General features: G+C 46.0%; 1 protein-coding gene across 1 annotated transcript in view; it reads left to right on the top strand.

Moving 5' to 3' along the window:
• Positions 1–24009, top strand: part of LOC147664961 (CD5 antigen-like) — a gene marked incomplete at its 5' end in the record, with an annotated part of 443582 nt that overhangs the window by 81623 nt on the left and 337950 nt on the right. The window contains one exon of the mRNA XM_086949857.1: positions 22132–22446. Coding sequence (XP_086805983.1) covers positions 22132–22446 — 315 coding nt within the window. The remainder of the gene's footprint in view (positions 1–22131; positions 22447–24009) is intronic.

Raw genomic sequence — 24009 nt, forward strand, 5'->3', positions numbered from 1 at the left:
GCCAAACGATCTTTGATGTCAAAGTTTGTTGTTTTTTCTTGTACCACTGACATCTGACTATCGAGGTCCTGAATACGCATTCTAATTCCGAACAATAGTTCGTATGGGCTGAAACCTTTTAGAGAATTTCTTGGCATGTTGTTAAGACTAGTCTGGACACTTATTAAATGTTTGACCCACCCAGCGCCTGAACCTAATACCTTCGCTGTTATAGATTGCTTTATGTCCCGGTTTTTTCTTTCTACCACACTGTTCCCTTCGGGGTGCGACGGACAAGAATACCGCAACCCAATTCCCATGCTGGCCATGGCCTCCTTATAAGCTCGAGAGCTGAAAGCAGGACCCTGGTCAGAATGGAACGTGGTAATTGCGTATGTGCCGATAAAGACTCGCAAATCTTTTATAACCGTTCTAGCGTCAGCCGAGCGCTGGAGGCCTCATTCTTTAAGTGTGTTTAGCCTTAACTGTTAATAGGACGCAGGATGGGGTGTAGGCAGCCTTACGCTCTTTCTGACTGGTAGCCAGTAGCAAGGTTCGCTACTGCGATCCCTATTACAGTTTTCGCAGTTGTTTGCATATATTTGGTGTTCTACACTTATTCCCGGCCACCAGAATACTGATTGCAATTCAGTCAGTGATTCCTTGATCTCTCTGTGCCTAGGACCCAAACCCATATGTGCGTCTGCTATTAAAAATATTCTCCTGTTCGTGTTTGGAATTACTCTGTCCCCCACTCCAGGGATTCGAGCAAAAGGAACGGAGTTTGCATCAATTACGTATGCATAATTGAGTGGTTAATTTACGGGTAGTGCTGCACAGTCGCCTTTTACGGTCGTTTTTACTGCCAGCATGGTTTCCCCGTCTATGTATTTATCTGTACGCTTTTTTGTGGCTACGGAAGCCGGTTTAGTTGCTTCCGCTATGGCTGTATTAGCCAATGAATTCCCTGCAACGTGAACGCCATCACGTTGAAGACTCTGTGCGTGAATCACGTTAGTCTTTTGTAGTTCTTTGTGTAAAAGAGCTACCTGTTTCCAGAGCAATGTATGCTTTATTGTGGCACCTGTGTCATCTTTGTAGTCGTTTTCGATCCAACTCTGCAGTTTATTGTTGTAAGAGTTGACGCAAAAATGAGATTCGTACACAATAAGTGTCGGGAATTCACATTCTGCATTTTCGAGCGCCATCTTTAAACATCTGATTTCAGTTCTCTGAACCGAACAGTTTCTTACAGATTCAGTTTTTGTTACTTTCTATCTGAATTTACCAGACAGCCAACGACCTTTAATAATCGCACATGCTGCATCGTAGGATCTTCTCTCTACGTTGAAATGCTGTACAAATCCATCTGTATAGATTATACAGGCGTATTGTGGGAGAGGTAGAATTTCGATTGGCAGAGGATATTCTTCTTCATATTCTAAATCATTCAGTTCTTCGAATTGCGGGGCGAAATAGTATTTCACATCTTCCGCTCCTAGAGAATCTATACACTGTATCCATTTCGGATCCAGTGACACTGTAGGCAGGTTTACTGGGCTGAATAGCGCTTCGAAGGCGGATTCCGCTGTAAGGATATTAATCCGTTTGCCGTGTGCTAGTTCTCGCTCATTTGCTAATGCTATTTGCACTGCTTTCACAGTTCTTTCTGTGGGACTGAATGTTTTTTCTGCTTGTGTGTACAAGTGAGATTTAATTGAAATAGGTACCTTTTCTCCCTCATTAGAGGTCAGGTACGTGAATCCGCATCCTCCTGGGATGACTCGGATTACAAGATCGATCGTGTTGTCTCGTGTATCTAATTTTGTTTTTGCTAACATGTCTGTTTGCCGTGATCTCGAAATTTCTGTGTGTTTTTGAGTCCAATTGATTTGTTTAAAATCAGGTTTAATTAGTTCGTAGAGAGGTTTAACCCTCTCTGCATAATTTAGGATGTAAGTTCTTCCGAAATTCAGAAAACCTAGAATGGATTGTAAATTCTTCAGCGTTTTTGGAGCTTGGAGTACAGCGCACTTCTCTAAGAAGTTGTCCGCTAGGCTTTTCCCTTCACTTGATAATTCGTACCCTAAAAATAGTACTGTCAGATGGGCAATTCGAGACTTTTTAAAGTTGAATTTGTAACCCTCTGCTGCGAACCCAAGTATAATGGTGTTCACTCTTTTCAAGTGAGTATCCAAGTCGTCGTCTGTGAGATAGATATCATCTACGTAAGATAATGCCTCATCATCATAGATTTGTAGTAACTCTGTTACCCTAGCTGAGAATAGTGCTGGGCTGTTCTTGAACCCCTGTGGGAGTCGACAAATTTTTTTCTGCGACCCAAATGCAAAGAAAGCGGTCAAATATCTGCTTTCTGGTGCAATGTTTTGACAAAAAAAGCCATTAGATATGTCTAATGTCATTTTATATTTTTTTCTAACTATGTTATTCATTAGGGCTGCACTATGTGAGTTTTGTACTGCAAAAGTTTTGCAACATGTATTAAGATGTCTGTAGTCCAAAACTAGACAATATGAATTGTCTGGCTTGGAGACAGGAAACAAAGGATTGTTCATTTTAGAGGTGCATATTTCAATCACCCCCTGGTATTCAAGTTGATCTAAGATCTCCCTGACTTGTTTTTTAGCTTCTTGCTTTATGGGCAGTTGGTTCACTTTTTAATTGGATTTTGTGAGGAGGTGAATCCTCATCCCATCCTACATGATTTTTATATAATGCAGGTGCCTGGGCTACTGCCCATTTCCTTGCATAGGTATATTTTTTGTGAATCGGAATGTGATTCGAGAAGGCAGGCATAATCACTTCTTCGCCACGAGGGCACTCCCTGACAAACTCTGGGGGCCAATCTTTTTCAGCTAACAGAATATCATAGCCTTTTGAGAGCTTATCCCAAAATAGACCCTTTATTTTCCTAGTCTTATCACCCTCTATACGCAATGTTATTTCGTATATTTTATGGGGCTCGCTTAGTCTGGTGTCGGCAGTTTCAACCTGAATGAATTCATTCGTGTCCACTGTCTCCAGATGACTCATCAAGATCTTGCGCGCTATACTGATTTCTGCTGCACTGTCCAATATTGTCAATGCCCACTCCCCGTTTTTCAACTGTGTCCTCAGTATTCTCGGCATGGTTGATTACTCTAATACTGGCTACCTTCTTTTTCTGAAATTGTGATTTCTTATTTTGAGCAGGTTCCTTGTCTTTGGACTTGGTGTGCTCTCCTGGGTCTGACCGTCCTCTTCTTTCCGGATTCTGTGGAAAAGATCGAGAGGGACGTGTATCAATACTTTGATATTTATCAGGTTTTTTCAGATTATCCCTATTTCTAAGGTTATATCTTTTCTCAGAGGGCTCCCGCTGGGGAGACTGGAGTTCTCGAGTCGGAGTTCTTTCCCTCCGTCGAGGAGACCTTCCTCTGGACTGGAAAACTTTTTCCTTGGGAGTGGATTGTTTATTTCCATCCCAGCTCTTTTTAGGAGTGTTTACATTATTTTTAATAAATCATTTTTCTAACTCTCTATAAGCTTTTGTTAATTCCCCTATGTTAACTAAGAGATCTTCTTTTGACATTTTTTCAATGTCCGGATGTGGTGTGTAGCTGGCTAGAACCGGCCACGTTGCTCCTGGTCTACCTAGTGGACCGAGCCTGGTTATGTGATCATTATGTTTTAGGGCGCCATTAAACCAGAGCAGGTGCTCTTGAAATTTAAGTGGAATTTCAATCTCCTCGAAAGGAGCATACTCTTCCGGAGGTTTCTCTATTTTGTAATAGAGAAACTCTTTTGTTATAGCGTTTACCGCTGGAAAGTTTATCCATGAATAGAATACCTCTGTCTGCCGATATTCGTTAGCCTCTATCACGAAAATTACTGTACCACTTTGAGGTGTCAGTCCGTTCTCTATAAGTTTTAAAGTTATAGATCTTCTTAAGTGGACCGGGATGATAATAGCATCCGGGTCAGTGTGTTCGGGACCCTGCTGAGTCGCATCTGCTGCGGCCCCAGTGGTTCCGTTGTTTTCTGGCATTGTATAAATGCAGGTTTTGCAGAGTAGGTCTCCAAGGAGACAAAGATTAGGTGCACAATATTTTGGAACACTGTATCCTTCAACGTTGAATAAACCAGAGCTTTACATAGGAATCTCTTCCTACTAAGGTCGGGCGGATTTTAACCTTTCACCCACTCCAGACGTCTATTGGAGTATTTACGGGAGAAAGGGGTCTGTGTGAAATATGCATGACTGAGTTACTCTAAAGTCTTGCGTTAGTTTATCGCCTTACCAAACGGTTGGGCGCCATGTAGTGTAGTTCCTAGTTTCCCACTAGGCCCTGCGCATTGGAATAACATAAACAGTAGTATCGACGTGGAACTGCGGATATTCCAGGCCTCCACTGACTATGCTAAACTTAATTGGGTGTGTTACCAACTAGCTCAGAGGTCACTGGAAACTTTCTTCTCTGCATGGGAAGTGATCAGCTTCCCTGGCACAGACAAGAAGGGATTCAGCTTTCCAACAACCGTGCAACATGACAACTTTGCTCCTCAGATCAAGAGTCAATCTCTAGGGTCGTGTGAAACAATAGACATGTATTTCACTCAGTCAGTTTAGTGCAGTTTACTTTCACGAGATGTAGAGAATAGAGAGACGGGCGTTTGTCAATAAAGGGTTAACATTTATTGAACAGTCTTTCTTCCCGTACAAGAGAAATGTATTGCCACAATTGCAAGACTTGTTATTATAAAAAGTACGTACAGTAAGATAAGGATTGCGAAATAGAACTGTAAAAGCATTGATATGGTTTCTTAGCCATACAATGGTTTAAAAGTAATAAAACCTATATACAGTCATATATACATTAGGCTAACATACTCAACTGGTGCTTAAAATTAAGCCTACCCCAGTGTGCCTGACCTAAGCCTAACACGTGGAAGGGGAGTAAGTAAGTAGCTTTAAGTTAAGTTGGTTTTGCCAAGGTTTGCTTCAAGAATTCTCATCTAAGGGTTTAGTCAACACCATACCTCTGAATAGAATGATGGAGGTCTGGTATCTCCTTCAGGGGGCAATCTCGATATCCCAGTCACCCGCGAGGGCAGACCGGAAACGCTGGAGCTGGATTTCTCTGCAGGAGAAAGGCAGCGGCTTCTCTTCTCAGCGCGTCGGGAGGAGGAGGGGGGACAGCGTCCGTGGTAGCTGGAATCTGCTGGATGTCTTCGCAGAGGGACGGCTGTTCAGCTCCTAAGCGTACTGCACCATCGTTCGCGCTTAGCAGCGATAATGGTATCAGTAGCTTCACCACCAAGGGACAACAGCAGCAGCGTACTGCCTGCAGCAGCAATGGGATGCACACAGGGTGCACAGCACCTTACAACAGCACGACAGCTCTTGTTGGTCTCATTGCTTAAGGCAACGTTGGTAATATTTATACCTGACAGGTGCCGGGTTTGACACAAGTTTGGTGGACATAAGACGTCAATTAAAGATGTCACTAGGAAGTGATAGCTATCAGTTGCTCATTAGAGTTCCATTACTAATCAAAACACAGCAAGCGGGGATTTCCAGGTTTGCTGAGTTTTTATCTTGTTGAAGAACTCGGAGTGTTAATCTAGGAATATCAGATAGTGACTTCTGTTCAGTCATTGCACTAATTGGTCGCAAAGGAAGTGGCAGAGAACTATGCTGGAATGTGGCTCTGTTCGTGTGAGGCCAGAGATGACTTTTCTGAAAATCGCACTTGAACGGTTATGCCAATATAGGGAAAAAATTGATTTATAGCCGAATAGGGGCATAAGGTCACAGTATCGATCAGGAACCTAGATAAACACGCAACACTCTTGTCCCCTAAAAACAAACCCTTACTAATTTAAGAATGGCTCAGAAATCGGAATGCTCTAAACTGTTCTCTCTCAAAATCAAGTAAACTCCTTGGATATCACTTTGGACAAAAACCTGCCAATGAAGCAGCACCTCAACAACTCAGTCAAGGAGCACTCTTCATACTGAAACAACTGAACAAATTGAAACATCTCAACATAATCAATCCGTTCATTCCCCCTGATGATCTTAAAATGGTAGTACAATCACAAGTCCTCTCAAAACTTGACTAAAGCAAAGCCATCATCACAGGAACCCAGAAAGCCACCTTGACCCTCTAAGAGCAGTCCTCAATGTGGCTGCCAGGCTCCTCACAGGTACCAAATTATTTGATCTCATCTCACCAGCCCTCAAGAGTCTCAATTGGCTTCCCACTGAAGGAAGATGCTTCTTCAACACAGCTCTTGTATCACTCACAAAGCCTTCATACAAAAATTCCAAATACCTTGAAACCAAACTTTCTAGAGCAAGAAGAGACTGGGCACAGAGAAGTTCAAACTCTCTTTTTCTCATATCTCTCAAACTAAATAGGAAATACTCCCAGGCACACTTCTTCTCAGGCAATGCTTTTAGGACCTAAAATTCACAACCCAAAAATCTCTGCTGCGACCTCCCTTTCCGCTGCTTCAATCAGGGACCTTAAATCTCTGCTCCTGAACAACTACTTCAACACGCGCATAAACTGAAATACGACTCTATACCCAATTGAACCTGATCTTCAGAGGCAGTTTTAACTTGTCTACCATCTGTCTTAAAGACATTACCTTAATGCTGTATTGTTATATATCCTGGGTGACTATCTTCTAATACCTTCATTATATATGTTTTTGTTTTTTACCCTTTTTATTACTGACCCGACCCACACAGATTCCCTCACGTTCATTTCAAGTAGAAGTAGTCTCATAGCCTGTAAAGCACTCCAATACCTTTGGGTCTTGTTAGTGCTATATAAAGCTTAAACAAAAATAAATAAAATAAAATCCCTTGCCTCACAAAAACCCATACCAACCCTGAACCCTATAAAATCCATCGCCATCTAAAAAAAACACCCACCCTAAACCAGAACAAATCACTTTCCACCCAAAAACCCAAACCCACTCTGAACCTTAAATATTTTATTGCCACCCAAAATCCAATACCCATCCACACCATGAAAAATTGCATCTCAACAAAAAAACTACACCCTCCCTAATACCTAAAAACGTTCTTACCATAACATATATATACATCTAGCAGTTTGTTTTTGCTTGGATGGGGCGTTGACAGCTCCCACCAAGAAAAGGCAAACACTCTGCTCCCAGCAAACGGGAGCTTTAAATCCGCCCCTGCCCGCAGACTTGTGTGAAATCTGACAAATTCGATGTACATAGACAGCATTCATTCCCCTTCTTCTCCCACTCCTCTCCTTGTGAGCACCATGGATACTGTAGATTATTGACTATATCACCCTGCCAGTAAGAACCCGTACCCCTATGCATATGTACAGCCATTCTAGGCACCATGACCTTTTTACCCATTAGAATCCCCAGCTTCCCTCCTGCGCGTATCTTGCACCCCCTCTCTCATGTATAAGGCCATGAAACCCGCTCCCTCTACGCGATCCTGATGTGAAAGGTAACCCTCCTGCTTGACCCAGGCCTTCCCCATTTCCCTCTCGAAGAAGCATCCTTCGCCTCAGCTGACATAGCCCCCCCCCCCCCCAGTTGTATCTGGCTGCCCCTGTTCTCCCATGTACAGGTCATAAGATCTCTCTCTCTCTCTCACTGCGCGACTCTAGCCCTGCACGCACCCTGACCCCCTCCTTCTCCTCACATGAACAAGTCATAAACCCTCTTCTTCCGCAAAGCCCTGTCCTTGAGAGTCACGGCCGCGCCTGACCAGCACCTCCTTCCCTTCCATGAATGTCCCTCTGTTGACGAGCCTTCCCTCCGCGCTCGATTGTCCACGCAGATATGAATACCACTCCTTTGATGACCCCTACCCCCGAGTCCGGCTGACCACACATGTCCGAGGCCATCGCCTAAGCCAGGGGATACCATTTACTGCCCTTATTGTATGCCTAGCCACCCCACCCCCCTGGGCCATGATCAGGCGTACATCCTACCAAAACACTCAGCTGCGTGATTGCCCTCCCCTCTTATCAGCAGGTCAAAGGTCCCCATTGTGAACGTATGTGGAGTAGGATCGTCACGAGGATTATAGGAATGTTTTCCTTTTGCGACACACTGACCTGATTGTATCATCAAATGTCCTGCAAATGTATAAAAACCAGAGTCTCACGCTCACTTGTTAGAGCACCTCCCGAAAGACACTGTGTTTCGTGTCCGAAATGACATGCTCTCCTCATGAGAAATAAACTCTGTTCTTGATTCCTGCTCCCAGCGCCCGTCTCTTTATTTGATAATTATTCAGAATGGGAACTGAGAGGCGGTTTGCGCCAGCAGCCTGGGCATCGTTAGAATTATGGGCTCACTTTCCACAATTGGCGTCCCAACGCGGGGTCCATCAGTGACATAGGGTTCGGTAAGAGAGATCCAGACGAAGAAGTGAACGTCTAAAATGATCGGGGTATGCCTGCCTTGAGAGGGCCCTAGCCCGGCTGCCGATCGACAGAACTTCACCAATTCTGAACGGACCTCTCTTGAGTGACCTATTGTCCTGACTGGAAACCCACAGGAATGCCACATGGAGTAAGAGAACGATCGGGCGCTGGAGGAAGGAGTCGAAGAACTGTCCGTATGGTCCGGTCCGGGTAAGATTAAGTAGGGTGTTTTTACGCCTGATTGGTAGGGTGGCTCTGTCCACCTGATTGATTGATTGTTTGTATTGAAAACCGGTATTTGTATACTGGCATTGTTGGTATTGGTTCATTTAGCTTTGAGGGCTACTTGACATATTGGTTCTCTTCTGAGAACGAGACATTCTCTGTTTTCAAACAGCGGCGAAAAGGAACGTCGCCCCTCTTTGCAGATAGAGAAGGGTAGGTAATACAGACTTTTGTCCCCGGTATTGATCCGTCATGCCTACTTTTCTCCCCACTGTTTGAAGTCGATTGATAACCGATGTTATTCTTTAAGAATTGTTGAAGTCGGTTGATAGTCGATGGTTGCTCTTTGAGATCTTCCCTGTCTACAAACTGAGACGAGTAGAAATATTCTGTCTTCCTTTCTGGATAGCGAAGGGCAGGTAATTTAGACATTTGTCCCCGTTGTAATCCGTCATGCCTGTTTTTCTCCCCACTGATTGATTGAAAACCTGGACATTGTTGTTCCAGGCATTGTTTCGTTTGAGGTATTTTCTGCCTGCAAACAACGTGGAATAGGGACATTCTATCTAGTCTTTGCAAGTAGAAAAGGGTAGGTTATGCCCCTTTGTGAATTCGTCAGTCCTACCCACTCCCCACTGGTTGGTTATTGTGGGGTAGCTCGCATGGTCCGCCCAGGAGACTACTCTTATGGAGGACATATGCTCTCTACTCATGGGCCATTTAATAGAAATAGACCGACTGGTCCGTCCAGGAGGCTACCCTAGTAAGTGGAAGTACATCGCTCGGTCTGTCCAGGATGATACCCTAATGAAGGAATATATGTTCCCCTTTTGATCGATAATCTCGTTCCACCCCGGACCATTTATTGGATGGGACTCGTCTGGTCCGTCCAGATGTACCCCCCTAGTGAAAAGGACACATAAAAATATGAAGTGATCACCGTTCCCTACTAACAAAAAGCTTTAGCTCGAAACACGCTAAGGAAGAGAAAGAAAAATAAAAGGAAATCAGGCTAAGTCAGTAACCCCCTGATGAGCTTTTGACTTCACCAAAAATAAGAAACATTAGAAGTAGTTCGTAATAAGAAATGTAAAAAGGCGAAAAGATTCGATATCAGAACATAGCCACGAGGTAGCTAGGCTTCACTGCCTGTTCCTGTTCCCAACATGTCTGCCTCATTGCCCGCCCCGCCCAAATAACGGTCACATGAAATAGAAACAACTCAATAGGTACCTACCCCCATTCCGGAAGCTCCCGAAGTGCAACAGGTCCGCGGTTACGCCCATCCGGAAGGCGAGGCCTGGAGGCACGAGGGACTCGCCTGCCCATGATCAGAAGGAGACGATGTTGGGCAGGCGGTCCAAAAAGGATGACAAGGACCTCTCCGTCTTCTCCCTTCTGCCGCCCTGCAGGCCGCGGGGGGAGAGGGGGCTGTCTTGCCTCGGCCACCGACCACCCCTCTCTCTCACCCGATCCGGCTTTTGCCAAAGGCCGACGCCAAGGCGACAACGGCGGCGAATCAAGTAGTCCCGCCACATTTCAAATTCGCCGCATGCCATCGCCTGCTGGTCCAGAGCCGAAGCCAAGGCAAGAACGGCGGCAAATCAGATAGTCCCGCCACATGCCAAGTTCACCGCCTGCCTTCGTGGGTATGGGCAGTCCTGCCACATTCCACGCTCCCTGGAGAGTCGAAGGTGGTCCCGCCACATGTCGCCGAGGGAAGGGGGGGGGCTGTCTTGCCTCAGCCGCCGACCACCCCCCCCCATCATCAATGGCTGGCACGGCCGATGTCGAAAACTATGGAGCCGGGGAACGGCGCGGGGTCGCTGGAAGGGGGAGGTGCCGCGAACGACCCTCCCCCACCTCCCTCCAGGTGGAGGCTTCCAGCGACACCCCAACACTCTTCGCTTAAGGGTCAACATCAAAAAGAGGTCCTCTGCCCAGGACGGGCACACGCTCCATATCGCCTCTCCTCGACCTTGAAGATTCTATAAGAGCCGGGGGACCCCCGACCCTCTGCATGGGTGCCCCCGTCCCCTTCGCCGGGAACCACGACAGCGGTGCTGCTCCTGCCGGCACCAGACTTGGATCGGAAATGGCTAAGATGCCGCCACGGCACAGGCTTGTTCAGTTCCGGAGGAACACCAGAATGACCCGGTAGGAAAATTGTTGCCGCCCTTCCCACTCTTTGACTCATGGTCCATATTGTTAGACTGTTAACCACACTGCACGAGACTTTCTGAACTGCCAATGGAAAGTTCTGGGCCAACCTTGCGAGACTAGAGACACTCTGACTGTGCTAGAACTCGCCTGACCCCACCCAAAATGGCGCCGACGCAAAATGTGACGTTTTTAATGAACTTTGTTGCACCCTGATCGCGCAAGCTTTTTGCACCGAGATATATATAACGTTTGGATAATGAAAGTAAATATGAAGGGTATTGAGTATGTGCTTGAACAATGAATTGACTTAAGGGTGGGTACTGTTTATGAGTTGGGAAATGAATTGGTATAAATGAATGATCATTGGACGATGTATTTATGAACGTATTTAAGATGAATTACTGACATGCATCATGCTTGCTCTGTAGGAGAGTTTGATATGATTTTATTGCACTGCCGCACTTTATACAATGAACTGCCACTAGCTTCGTTCTTCCCATGCACAGTTCCAATCTGCTCCGTGGCTAGCCCACCGGGTTGTAGGCCTGTATTTATGTGTCAACCCTCTTTATTAAAGGTATTTTGGAAACGAAAGCATCGTTGTAGCGGATTGCATTAATGAGTTTTAAATGTATTGCTACTATGAGCAACGAGAAAGTATGATGAAGGCTAAAGGTTAAAAAGGACCCGATATTTAGCAGCCACACTATGTGTGACAGGCAGCCGGAAAGGTGCTTTAGAAGCCCTGAAACGACACCACAGAAATGCCACCTGACCGCCACCCTTGTACCCGATCAAAAGAGGTTACGACCAAGTAGCTCATGTCGCACAGATCGTCAACGATTATCTGTCTGACCTCTCTGGTCCATCTGGGCTTAAACGCCGTGATGGTAGGGAAATGCACTGCGTGAAAATAGGTCGAGTATGTGGTAGGTAAAACGTTTCCGGATTACTGCACGTTGATGAGGTTTTGAATGTTGCCCCCACCCCTTCTTTTTCCTCCCTTCTGCAGGTCACGTCGGAACACTGGCTGATGTATGGATGGACGACGACCGAACCGCCGACGAGAGGGGGAGAAGGGGAATGTGAGCATGGTCCTTAGGACAAATAAAAGTTTTTTTTTTATAAAAGGACGTAGACTTAAACATGACTGTTCCTCCTTAGAGCATAGCAATAGGAGGATGGACTGACATAGAGACTGGACAGGTACTGAGTGACAAAAATAAAATCGACTAGAAAAGACGCGTTAGATGAAATGACTGAACGTTTTGACTAGGTAGGGAAAGGACAAAAAGAAAAATTGTACGGGTAAGGGTTGCCACGGCACCATCCGCCTAGGAAGTTAGAAATGTCGCCGATGTTCAAAATGCACTACTCCCTTTCTCACACTCTTACAGATATAGCCAAGCTGTCCGACTGTTTTCCCGATCAATACTTGCCGTTGCCTCAGCCTGGAGAACTTCCCACCAAAGGAGGGAACAGAAAAATGGTTTAAGATCCAACCATGGGTAACTAGCATGACCAGGTTAATTTCCGATCAGCCAACGGAGGTGTGAGTATTGGTAATTGGGAACGCTCACAGGCGTGACAAACGAGAAGAAAAAGGGGGGAAAGGCAGAAAGAGCTAAGCACGTAGATAAATAGGATAGTAGAGATATGTAGGATATATATATAAAAAACAGATGTTGTAGACTAACAATTGTTTCCCGTCTTGTTGTGAATGTCTTGTCTATGTGTAATACATGTGCCGTCTTCCCTGTCTGAGTTCGTGTGTGTGTAACGTACGAATATATGTCTCCCCTCTGTCTATATCTGCATGTTACCTGACCTTTGCTGTTCCGTGTTGTGAACGCACTAAATGACCTATTTTCGTACACGTCTCTCTCTCCACCCTTCTTCCTCTCTCTCTCCTTACATGTCATACGTGTACCGACTGGCTCGTTTAGACTGCGGACGACTCTCACTCTCTTTGAGAGCCTCCCTATTTTCTGTCCATCTTTTTGGTAAGATTGTGCCCCACCGGCACCACTCCGATTTGATACGTATTTGAACACGAAGGTGTTCAGCGAAATTGACCAAAACTAAAATGACTGTATCTTGCCATGTTACTGCCTCTCCTTTCTGCAAAATGAATGAACTTGAATTGGCTAAGAAGGAAAGGACAGGTAAGACGACTAAAGTCCCCCAAATCAGGCCATTTCTAGGGGAACTGTATGTCAATGGCATCCTATGTCTGTTCTTCAGAGACGAACGCCAACGTCTAGATTGACACCCAATACCCAGATTGCCCCACCCCTTTGCACCCAAGCGCAAGCGCCTGAAGCATCCCCGCCCCATTTTTGATAGAACCGCTTCCGTTGTCCCCGGTATAAACATAATGACCATGGGTAGCTGCTGACCCTTGAGGATATCTTGTTTTGCCCGACACTCGACGATAGCACCCCCGCCCTGTCTGAAAATGTTAGCCGGTTCTGAAGGGAAATGCTGCGCTAATGTTGAAAATGATGTAATGCACAGTTGATGGAAATATTATCTTGTCCTTACTTGAATCATAAATGGGCCAATGAATATACCTGCCATAAACTCAGTAGGAATGCTGACACATGCACTGCTTGGTAATAGACCTCTGACTGTGACCAATGACCATAAGGACTCAAATGCGAAAAATTGAGGGAGGAATTCACATGCGTAGATATCTTCTTCTGCCATTTCTCTAAAACACTGTCTTGTACTCATTCAAAGATGCACGATCACCGAAGGAGATGGGTCGGATGTGACGTACAGCCTGGCTACAGATCCTGGGACACGTGTGACCTCGACCAAAGGTGGAGCTGCAGAGCAACAAGAGACGGACGAGACAGCACTTTCAACGTGGAAAATGAAAAATGACGGGCCGACCTGAAGCCCTCCGTCTGCTAACCCACGTGTGCCTGGAGTCTCCGTCCCCCTTCTCTGGGCCTGATTGATGGGCCTGCCTGCTTGTTATCCTTTGCTCCCTTGGTCCCTTTTGTGTGTCCCAGGAACTCTGACCCAACTCCGCTCACTCTTTCTCCCATTGACTGTTTGAACGACATCCACCCACCTTCCCACGTGACTTTTTGCCAAAGGAAAGAGCTGCAATTATGTGGGAAGAGGGTGTTGCAACAGAACTATAGGTGCCGAGCATAAGGCGCCACCAAACGGACTGTTTAGGGAACAGGACTGTGGTCTAACAGCAGAGGACTGACCGCACCCTGCGACGCGTAAGGATGGAACTGAGCTGGACCTATAGCTCCACCGCCGGTGCTCAACAGCGCCAACGAAAATACTCGGATTAGAGCCTACCAGTGATGGCTCGCTGATAAAAAGACACTGGGACGAAGAGATCTTGTGTATTGAGCTGAATTCCGCTCTCAACTACCTGGTCAAACTGTCCATTGGTCACATTTTTTTTTACGTTTTCACGTTTAACTGTCAGGAACACACCGAAAATGTAATTTCGTATGTACTGCATTCTTCCCTTCACCTTAACTGTCTATGATTGTACGCCACATGTTAGTATCGACAAAGTGCTAATTCGTCATCGATGCTTGCCTGCCTGTAATGTCATCAGCTGTAAAAATGATTGCTGCTATGTAAAAAGGGGCGACTGTGAAATCTGACAAATTCGATGTACATAGACAGCATTCATTCCCCTTCTTCTCCCACTCCTCTCCTTGTGAGCACCATGGATACTGTAGATTATTGACTATATCACCCTGCCAGTAAGAACCCGTACCCCTATGCATATGTACAGCCATTCTAGGCACCATGACCTTTTTACCCATTAGAATCCCCAGCTTCCCTCCTGCGCGTATCTTGCACCCCCTCTCTCATGTATAAGGCCATGAAACCCGCTCCCTCTACGCGATCCTGATGTGAAAGGTAACCCTCCTGCTTGACCCAGGCCTTCCCCATTTCCCTCTCGAAGAAGCATCCTTCGCCTCAGCTGACATAGCCCCCCCCCCCCCCAGTTGTATCTGGCTGCCCCTGTTCTCCCATGTACAGGTCATAAGATCTCTCTCTCTCTCTCACTGCGCGACTCTAGCCCTGCACGCACCCTGACCCCCTCCTTCTCCTCACATGAACAAGTCATAAACCCTCTTCTTCCGCAAAGCCCTGTCCTTGAGAGTCACGGCCGCGCCTGACCAGCACCTCCTTCCCTTCCATGAATGTCCCTCTGTTGACGAGCCTTCCCTCCGCGCTCGATTGTCCACGCAGATATGAATACCACTCCTTTGATGACCCCTACCCCCAAGTCCGGCTGACCACACATGTCCGAGGCCATCGCCTAAGCCAGGGGATACCATTTACTGCCCTTATTGTATGCCTAGCCACCCCACCCCCCTGGGCCATGATCAGGCGTACATCCTACCAAAACACTCAGCTGCGTGATTGCCCTCCCCTCTTATCAGCAGGTCAAAGGTCCCCATTGTGAACGTATGTGGAGTAGGATCGTCACGAGGATTATAGGAATGTTTTCCTTTTGCGACACACTGACCTGATTGTATCATCAAATGTCCTGCAAATGTATAAAAACCAGAGTCTCACGCTCACTTGTTAGAGCACCTCCCGAAAGACACTGTGTTTCGTGTCCGAAATGACATGCTCTCCTCATGAGAAATAAACTCTGTTCTTGATTCCTGCTCCCAGCGCCCGTCTCTTTATTTGATAATTATTCAGAATGGGAACTGAGAGGCGGTTTGCGCCAGCAGCCTGGGCATCGTTAGAATTATGGGCTCACTTTCCACACTTGAGGGCAGGTAAAGACATGAAGCAATTGCTCTCGCATGCAGAGAGCGGAATTTCCAGCAGCTCCCTGTGTGCAATAGCAATGCGGGCTCCACAGGAGGCAGAGACGGGCTGGGATTGCAGGTACCTTGAGGCCCCTCCCACAGTCCGCAAAATGCAGACTGGGTGCACTGGGTAGGATATTTAATATGTGGCCTGTATCTGGGGGATGGAGTCACAGGGCTGAAATCGGGTCTCAGAGGGGGGCTTTGCAGCGCCCAATCACGTGTGGCCAGGCACCAAGGGATGGGGTTCCTGGGCCTAAATTGGCCAAGGGAATGGGGTGGTACTGTCCTCCTCCCCATTTAAGTTATGGCCGCGCCCCGGGATATAGGGTTGCAAGTCCATTCTGACCATGATGTCATTTCACAGAAATTAGACCTCCACAGGAGGCACTTACAAATATAAACAAATATAAACAGCCCCAGCTAAGGCCTCACTTCTATAAAGGACACATGATTCTAACTCTGGGGTTGGCGAAGGGAAAGCAAGTGCTTTTTTTTAGCAATTCTATTTTGGAGGATGATCCGTAATACTTCATGGGGGTGAATGCATTGTTGCAATCTATGGAGACCATGATAAGTAGGTTCTTTCTTCTCCTTACCTGGTGAGAGGAAATTCAATGGTCCTCCCTTTAAATTGCTACAAGTATTCAAATGTACAAATCACTTGGACCCATCCACCCTAGTAGTATGCAAAGGTCTTCCTGCCTTTTGCTAGGATAACGGACAGATTAACAAGGGGCCACTCAGAGCATTTCTCACTGATTTTGGTGAAGAGTTGCAGATGTCGAGGAATATCTCACCAAATAAAGAAGCACTTGCTTCATATAGTTAAGAAGAAAGGCCCTTGTTTGGTGGAGATTTACCTCATTTTAGTCTTGTTGTCTTGTCTATAGGATGATTTATGTTATGACATACTTCAGGACAAAGCTGCACCAACACCAATTACATTGTCCAAAAGTACACAAGGTTGCTGGTGACATTTCCTCATGCTCCGTTACATGGTAGTGTAGAATATGTATTCAACATTTATCCAAGGAGGTAGCAATTAATAATAAACAAGTAGAAAGTACTCCACTTGGATAGATATTTTGTGCAAAACTGTGAACTCTTGGTGCAGTTTCTTTGTGGCCAAGTCACTCTCATAGCCACTGACACCCACACAAACACTTATACACTGACTCATATACTCAGGCACTCACACAACCACTGACAGATACACTCAGACACTGATATACTCTCTCACTGGCCCAATCAGATACTCACACACCAACTCAGAGACCCACTCACACACTCACTCACATACCTTCTCAAACACTTTTACACACACTCATAGATCTACTCCGACTAACATACACTCGCTCACAGAAATATTCAGATGCCCTCACACCCACTCAGGCACTCATGCAACCATTCACTGAGTCATTCAACTATTTCACAGTCATTCAGAGACCCATTTAGACAATCATGAACCCACTCACAGACCCACTGAGAGACTGATGCACCTACTCATTGACCCGTTCAGACACTCATGCTCTCACTCACAGACTGACTCACACACTCATGAAGGTACTCTCAAACCCACTCAAACACATTGACCTATTCACAGACCTACTGAGACACTTATGCACCCACTCAGAAACTCACACACCCACTCACACAACCAGTGAGACACTTATGCAGCAACTCCCAGACACACTCACCCCACAGCCAAGACACCCCGCCTCGACTGATGCCAACTTTGCAGCCAAAGAGCTACACCACTGGATCACCAACTGTGTAGACCAGCTATCACCCGTCCACACCAACAAAAGACAACACACCCTGAAAGCCACCTGGTTCACCACTGACCTCCAAGATGCCAGACGCTCCTGCAGACGTCTCAAGAAACAATGGAGAAACAGCAAAACCACGGAAGACCTAACCACCTACAAGAATGCAATGAAAGACTACCACCAACGCATAGGATTCATAAAGAAGACCTTCATCTGGAACAAAATCCTCACCAACTCCAGAAAACAGTGAAGCCAAATATGTTGCTCCCTCCCAAGACCTCTGCAACAAGTTTGGCTCCTACTTCCACCTGAAAATCAAATCCCTCTATGACCACTTCAGTGAGCAGACTCCAGAAACCACCCTTTCCTCCAGTGACGACAACCGGCACACCGTCACTGCCTGGAGCCAGGTCACAACCGAAGATACCACCGCCACCATGAAGACCACCCACTCAGAAGCCCCCACAGACCCTGGCCCTCCGCACATCTTCCATAGAACCGCCGCCACCATTGACCCCCAGCTACGATGCACCATCCATGCCACCTTTAAATCCGGCACCTTTTCAGGTGACTGGAAACATGTAGAAGTCAAGCCCCTCCTCAAGAAACTCTTGGAAAACCCGATGGACCTCGAGAACTAACAATCCATCTCTCTCCTTCTCTCCGCGGCTACAGTCACTGAGAAAATCGTCAACTTCATTAAAGAGAGCTTCATCCTTAACCCCTCCCAATCCATATTCCGCATCAACCACGGCATCAATACTGCCCTTCTCACCACCACTGACAACATCTGTACGCTCCTCTGCCAAGGCCAAACCGTGGCCCTCACCCTACTTGACCTCTCCGCAGCTTTCAACACCATCTCCCACCGCATTCTTGCAGTCAGACTCCACAACATCTGGTTACAGAGAACCACCCTTGACTGGCTCCTCTCCTTCTTCGCAGACAGAACCCAAAGGATCAGACTCTTGCCTTTCCTCTCTGAACCCACTAAGATCAACTGCGGAGTACCACAAGGATCATCGCTCAGTCCCACGTTCTTCAACATCTACAGGGCCCCTCTCACCACCATCATCAGAGAGCATGGACTCAGCATTGTATCCTTCGCCGAAGACACTTAACTCATCCTCTCCCTCATGAAGGACCCCAAAACCACCAGTTTCAGCTTCCAAGAAGGAATGAAGGACATTGGTACTTGGATGGGCAGCAGCTGTCCGAAACTCAACTGTGAGAAGACTGAAGTCCTAGTACTCAGACCCCACCCCGCTGCATAGGCAACTCCTGGTGTCCCTCTGCACTAGGCATCCCCTACACCCACTGACCACACTCGAAGCATCTGCATCATACTACACTTCTCCCTCCACATGACCTGGCAGGTCAATACCATCTCCTCCACCTGCCTTAACACTCTCTGCATCCTCTGCAATACTTTTAAGTGGATCCCCATTGATGCCAGAAAGACTGGTACCCACACCCTCATAACTAGTAGATTTGACTACAGAAATGCCCTCTAAGCTGGAATCAACAAATCCCTGCTACGCAAACTTCAGAGCACCAAGAACACCATAGCCAGACTCGACCTCAGAATCCTATGACATGAGCACATCACTAAACACCTATAAGACATCCACTGGCTCTCCGTCAAGAAGAGAGTAACCTTCAAGCTGCTCACCCATACCTACAAATCCCTCCACAACAACAGACCTAAGTGTCTCCTTCTAAACACCCACAAGGAACCTCTGCTCCACCGACTTCGCCCTGGCAGTAACTCACCTCATTCGCAGAATCAAAGCAGGTGGAAGAGCCTTTTTCTACATCAAAGCCAAAGCCTGGAACGAGCTTCCAGACGGCATCAGACGCTCCCCTACTCTGTACACCTTCATAAAGAGCCTCAAGACCTGGATCTTCAGCCGATCCGGAGCTGCACCTCCAGTGCCTTGAGACCCTCCTGGTCGAGTAGTGCACTTCAAACCTCCCAATCGATTGATATTCACACACCCACTAACAGACCAACTCAGACAATCTCACCCCCAACAACACACCCTTTGAGACAGTCATGCACTCACTCACATATTCCCTCTCAAAGGTAACAACTTACAGCTAGGATTTCTTTTTTTTAAAACCTTAGAAATTCACTTACACAACCAAAGGTTACAGGACATTATAGTTAGCAAATCACATTAAAAAATAGATATTCACTAAAAAAAGCAAAGATCACTGGGACATTAAAGTTAGGCTCAGACATCACTTGTACAAAACCATTTCAATTCAGCAGTTATAGTTAACTGAGCAAACTATAACTTATGCCCCCGCAGTGCACTGCTTATGTCATCACATATTAAATCACTCATAACATTGTCAGTGACATCACTGATGGTTTCCAAATTAACTTCACTGATCACATCACAGAAAATATCATCCACAGAACCACTCAAACACCCACTCATACCCTTATATAACATCTCACATACCCACTAAAACATCCAGAAAACCAGTCAGACAAACACGTTCTTACACAACCACTAATTCCTCCATACAGCCACTCACCCAGACAATCACACACCCATAGAGTCACTGACACCCTTACTCACACACCAATACACCCACTCATACACCAATTTAGCCACTCAAACATACACATACACACCTATACAGCCACACATACCTACTTACACATCCATAGAGCTACTCACACCCCCAAAACCATTCACACACCCATACAACCACACAGATGCCCACTCACACACCCATACAACCGCTCAAACAAACACTCATGCACCCACAGAGCTAGTCATAAACCTACTTACTCACCCATAGAGCCACTCATGAACCCACTCACACACCCACTCAGCCACTCGGACACCCACTCACACGCTGAAACAGGCAGTCATGCAGGCACTGATATCACATATCTTATATATAGTATCACTCATTAGTAGTATAGCTGGTATATTAATCTAACTTTTGTAATAGTTAGTATATGTGTTTAACACTCATAATCTCTTAAAAAATTTACAATCAATGATTTTATCAGTGATGTCATCAGTGATGTCTTTTGAGATGTAATCAGAGATGTTATGTGTTTTTTTAAATCTGTTTCCTAGCTAATATTTATAATTAATATATGTAATTTTATTGGTGACCACATTTAAAAAATGTTACTTGCATTTAGGAACACTTACAATGTTACCACACATTAAACATATGGGGCCTCATTTATGAAAAGTGACGCATCGCTGCATGAAAACAGCGATGCGTCACTTTTCACTGCGCACTCCTTGCGACACCAATGATGCGTCATATTTAATGTATGACGCATCATGTCGCAAGGACTTACAGATACGTCAGTATTTCTCACGTATCTGTAAGCGCAAAAGTGACGCATTGCTGGAGTGTGTCACAAAAGTGACGCAACTCCAGCAATGCGTCCTTTCACATGGGGAAAGCCCCATGTGAAAGGGCTTGCGTCAGTCTTACGCCTGCTGTGAGGCAGGCGCAAGATTTTGACGCAACAGCATCCTAAAAGTGACGCAGTGAAATCTCATAGATTTCACTGAGTCACTATTACGAGGCTTTTTGCGGGGAAACGCCCCCTCTGCATACATTATACCTGACGCAGGTATAATGTGGCGCAGGGGTTTAAAAAGTGACGCATCTACCTAGATGCGTCACTTTTTAAATATGGCGCAACAAGGCGCATTTTTTCCGCCGCTGGTGCGTCACAAAAAGTGACGCACCGGCGGCGCAAAACTGACGCAAGGCTTCATAAATAAGGGCCATTGTTTCCATGCTTGCAGCAGAGTATTTTTACCTAAATTGACATCTCGTTTACATGAGGCAGTATAATGGCATATTCTTAAGTATTACTTGAAATTTTCACATCACAAAATTCCCCAGATCATACCTAAAGGATTCTGGGCTCCTCCGAGGCTAGCCACCATCACCTCCCCCAAGACTCCTGAATAGCATTAGAATTAAAAATATACCTTTATTTTTACTTTACCTTCCCGTGCACCTACAGTACTCCTAGTGATAAAAAGCCCCCACAGATATGTATGCTTTAGAACTTATAAATAAATAAATCTTAATCTTGTCTTATAGAATTGTGTTGCATCCATACAGCAATAGCCCTGAGACAGGAGTTAAAGCTGAGTTGTGTGTCTCGTGTATTTTATTGCTGATTGAGGGTGAATCATCACAGTGAGAGTGTTCTGTTGATGATAAGTATCATCTGTGGCAGGACAGCAAACATGGACACTCGGGTAAAGCCAACTTGACCCCACATCCAAAGTCCCTCAGAAAGGTTTATTCTCATGGCCATATGGACATATTTTAGAACCTCACGGTTGAGATGCCTTCGAAGTGTGAGGGTGTAAAGGGAATAATCGCTGTCCAACTACCAATGTACTTGCCAGAAGAGTTGTATTACTGTGGCCACCGTGGTAAAAAACTGATGAGTGGAGCTGTGTCCAAAGAGGCGTCCAATGTATCGATCATGGACTCTACTCCCAGGCCTTGGATCCCATTGGCCTATTACATTCATGTGGGGAAGGAGTAGTAGGAGATGCTGTCAACACATCTGCTGAGAGACTGGAAAAAGAGCGTTCACATGTTTGACGGATGTATTCCCACAGCATCTCATTTGTCACTGAATATTACCTTATTATTGATCAAGAAGACGTTATATTTTCTTAGTTCTTTTTTGTTTGCATTCCTTTCCATTGCCTTTTTAATCTCTTCCAGGTCCTGATCAGGTCCGGTTGGTGACCAGCCCCTCTCTCTGTGCTGGAAGAGTGGAGGTCAGGCACAATGGAGTGTGGGGTAAAGTCTGTGATGACGCATGGGATCAGAAGGACGCGTCGGTGGTCTGCAGACAGCTCAGATGTGGAACTGTAGAAAGCTATCAGTATAATTCATCATTTGGGATCAGCCCTTTACCAGTTCTGATGAGTAATGTCCAATGCCAAGAAGATGAGTCTGCCCTGTGGAAATGTGTACAGCGAGGTTGGAATGTTAATACCTGTCCAACGGGGAGGAATGCTGGAGTGACCTGTACAGGTAAGAAGTGTAAGCTGAGTGTAAAAACAAGTTTCATTGCAAAATGAAGACATTATTCACTTCTGTCAAAATACAAAAGTGACCTTTTGTGGCAAGCACTTCATCAGGTGGGGCTGGATGAACCCTAAAGACCCTTGATGAAATATTTTCAATCAGATAATTATTTACTCTGGAGCCAAGGGAGAACTTGCAAACGTCCTTCCTGCCTGTGTGCTTGCTGCTTGCTCCTGCTCTCTGTATCTCCACAACGGTTGTGACTCCTTCGGGAGAAGGAGGGTTTCACAAGTCAATCCCTGCCCTCTGTTGAGCCACCTAGAAGCAGACATTATGGTTTTTCTTGCCTGAATATAGTTTGCACCATCCACTGGGGCATTTTTTTTTAAATTTTAGGCACTTAGCAATGATCCTAAGACTTAGCGACAATGTCAACTACCCTGCGCTCTAGTCTCCCCCATCACAGTCCCCTTCCCTATTTTCTTCCCTCTATCCTTCCCTCTGTCCTTCCCTCCACCCTCACTACCTCCATCCCTCCTGTGCTCACTCATTCCCTTCCTCCTTCCCTCCATCCTTCCCTCCCTCCTTCCCACTCTCCATCCTTCCCTCCCTCCCACCCCCATCCTTCCCTCTGCCCTTCCCTCAATCCTCCCTCCCTCCACCCCTCTATCCTTCCCTTTTCACTTCCCTCCCTCCATCCCACCTTCCCTCTGCACTCCCCTCCCTTTGTACTTCCCTCATTCCCACCCTCCATCCCTTCTTCCTTCCCTCCCTCCATCTGGCCTACTTTTTCTTTGGCATCTCTATAAGCTTGGCCCTTGCAGGGTGCCGATAGAGGGAAGAGGGAGGATATAGTGAAGAGGGGGAGTATTTCTGTTAAAAGAAAAGAAATACTCAGAGAAGTGTAGAGATTGCTGGCATCTTGCAGAGGGAAGGGGTGGAGCCATCTCATATTGTTTAAACTGGGATTAAGCCGAAGGACCAAGGGGTAGTTAAAAAAACATAAAACTACAGAAGCATTGTGATCAATATTTGTGTTCCACAAAAATGTTGTATTAAATGAGTCTTGCTACATGGCCCTTGGGGACATTGTCTACTTTACTAAGTTCGCATGAGCTTCGCTACCATGATGCTGCGTTTGCACACGTTACTACATGACTCTGTTCATGCCTTTCACATGAGAACCATCTGCTTTCACGTTCTCAGGTGCGCTCCAGGAGCTCAGTCTGAACATGTTGTACAAGGTCGATAAACAATGCCCCTTGTTATTCTGTTCTGGTCATTCTCTAGCACCTAGACATAACATGCTAAGCACAGCTGCAATGCTAGAGACTCGTGCTTTGATATTAAGGGGATGCATGTTGTTTTAACACACACTCGGAGAGATACTTTCCATGAGGAAGACCTCTGCTGTTCCTATGATGTAAACCTTCCATCTAGGCTTTAAGGTACGGGGTTTGCTGTCAAAGCCCAGAGATCTTCTTTTATATAAATAAACGTCTTCTAGCCAAGGGGAGGGTGGCTAGGCCTTATAGTCGTTTTTCCAATGTCTTTATAAAATGACTTCCC

This window comes from Lissotriton vulgaris, unplaced genomic scaffold, assembly GCF_964263255.1.
Source record: "Lissotriton vulgaris unplaced genomic scaffold, aLisVul1.2 SCAFFOLD_1173, whole genome shotgun sequence".
NCBI classification, from domain to species: Eukaryota; Metazoa; Chordata; class Amphibia; order Caudata; family Salamandridae; genus Lissotriton; species Lissotriton vulgaris.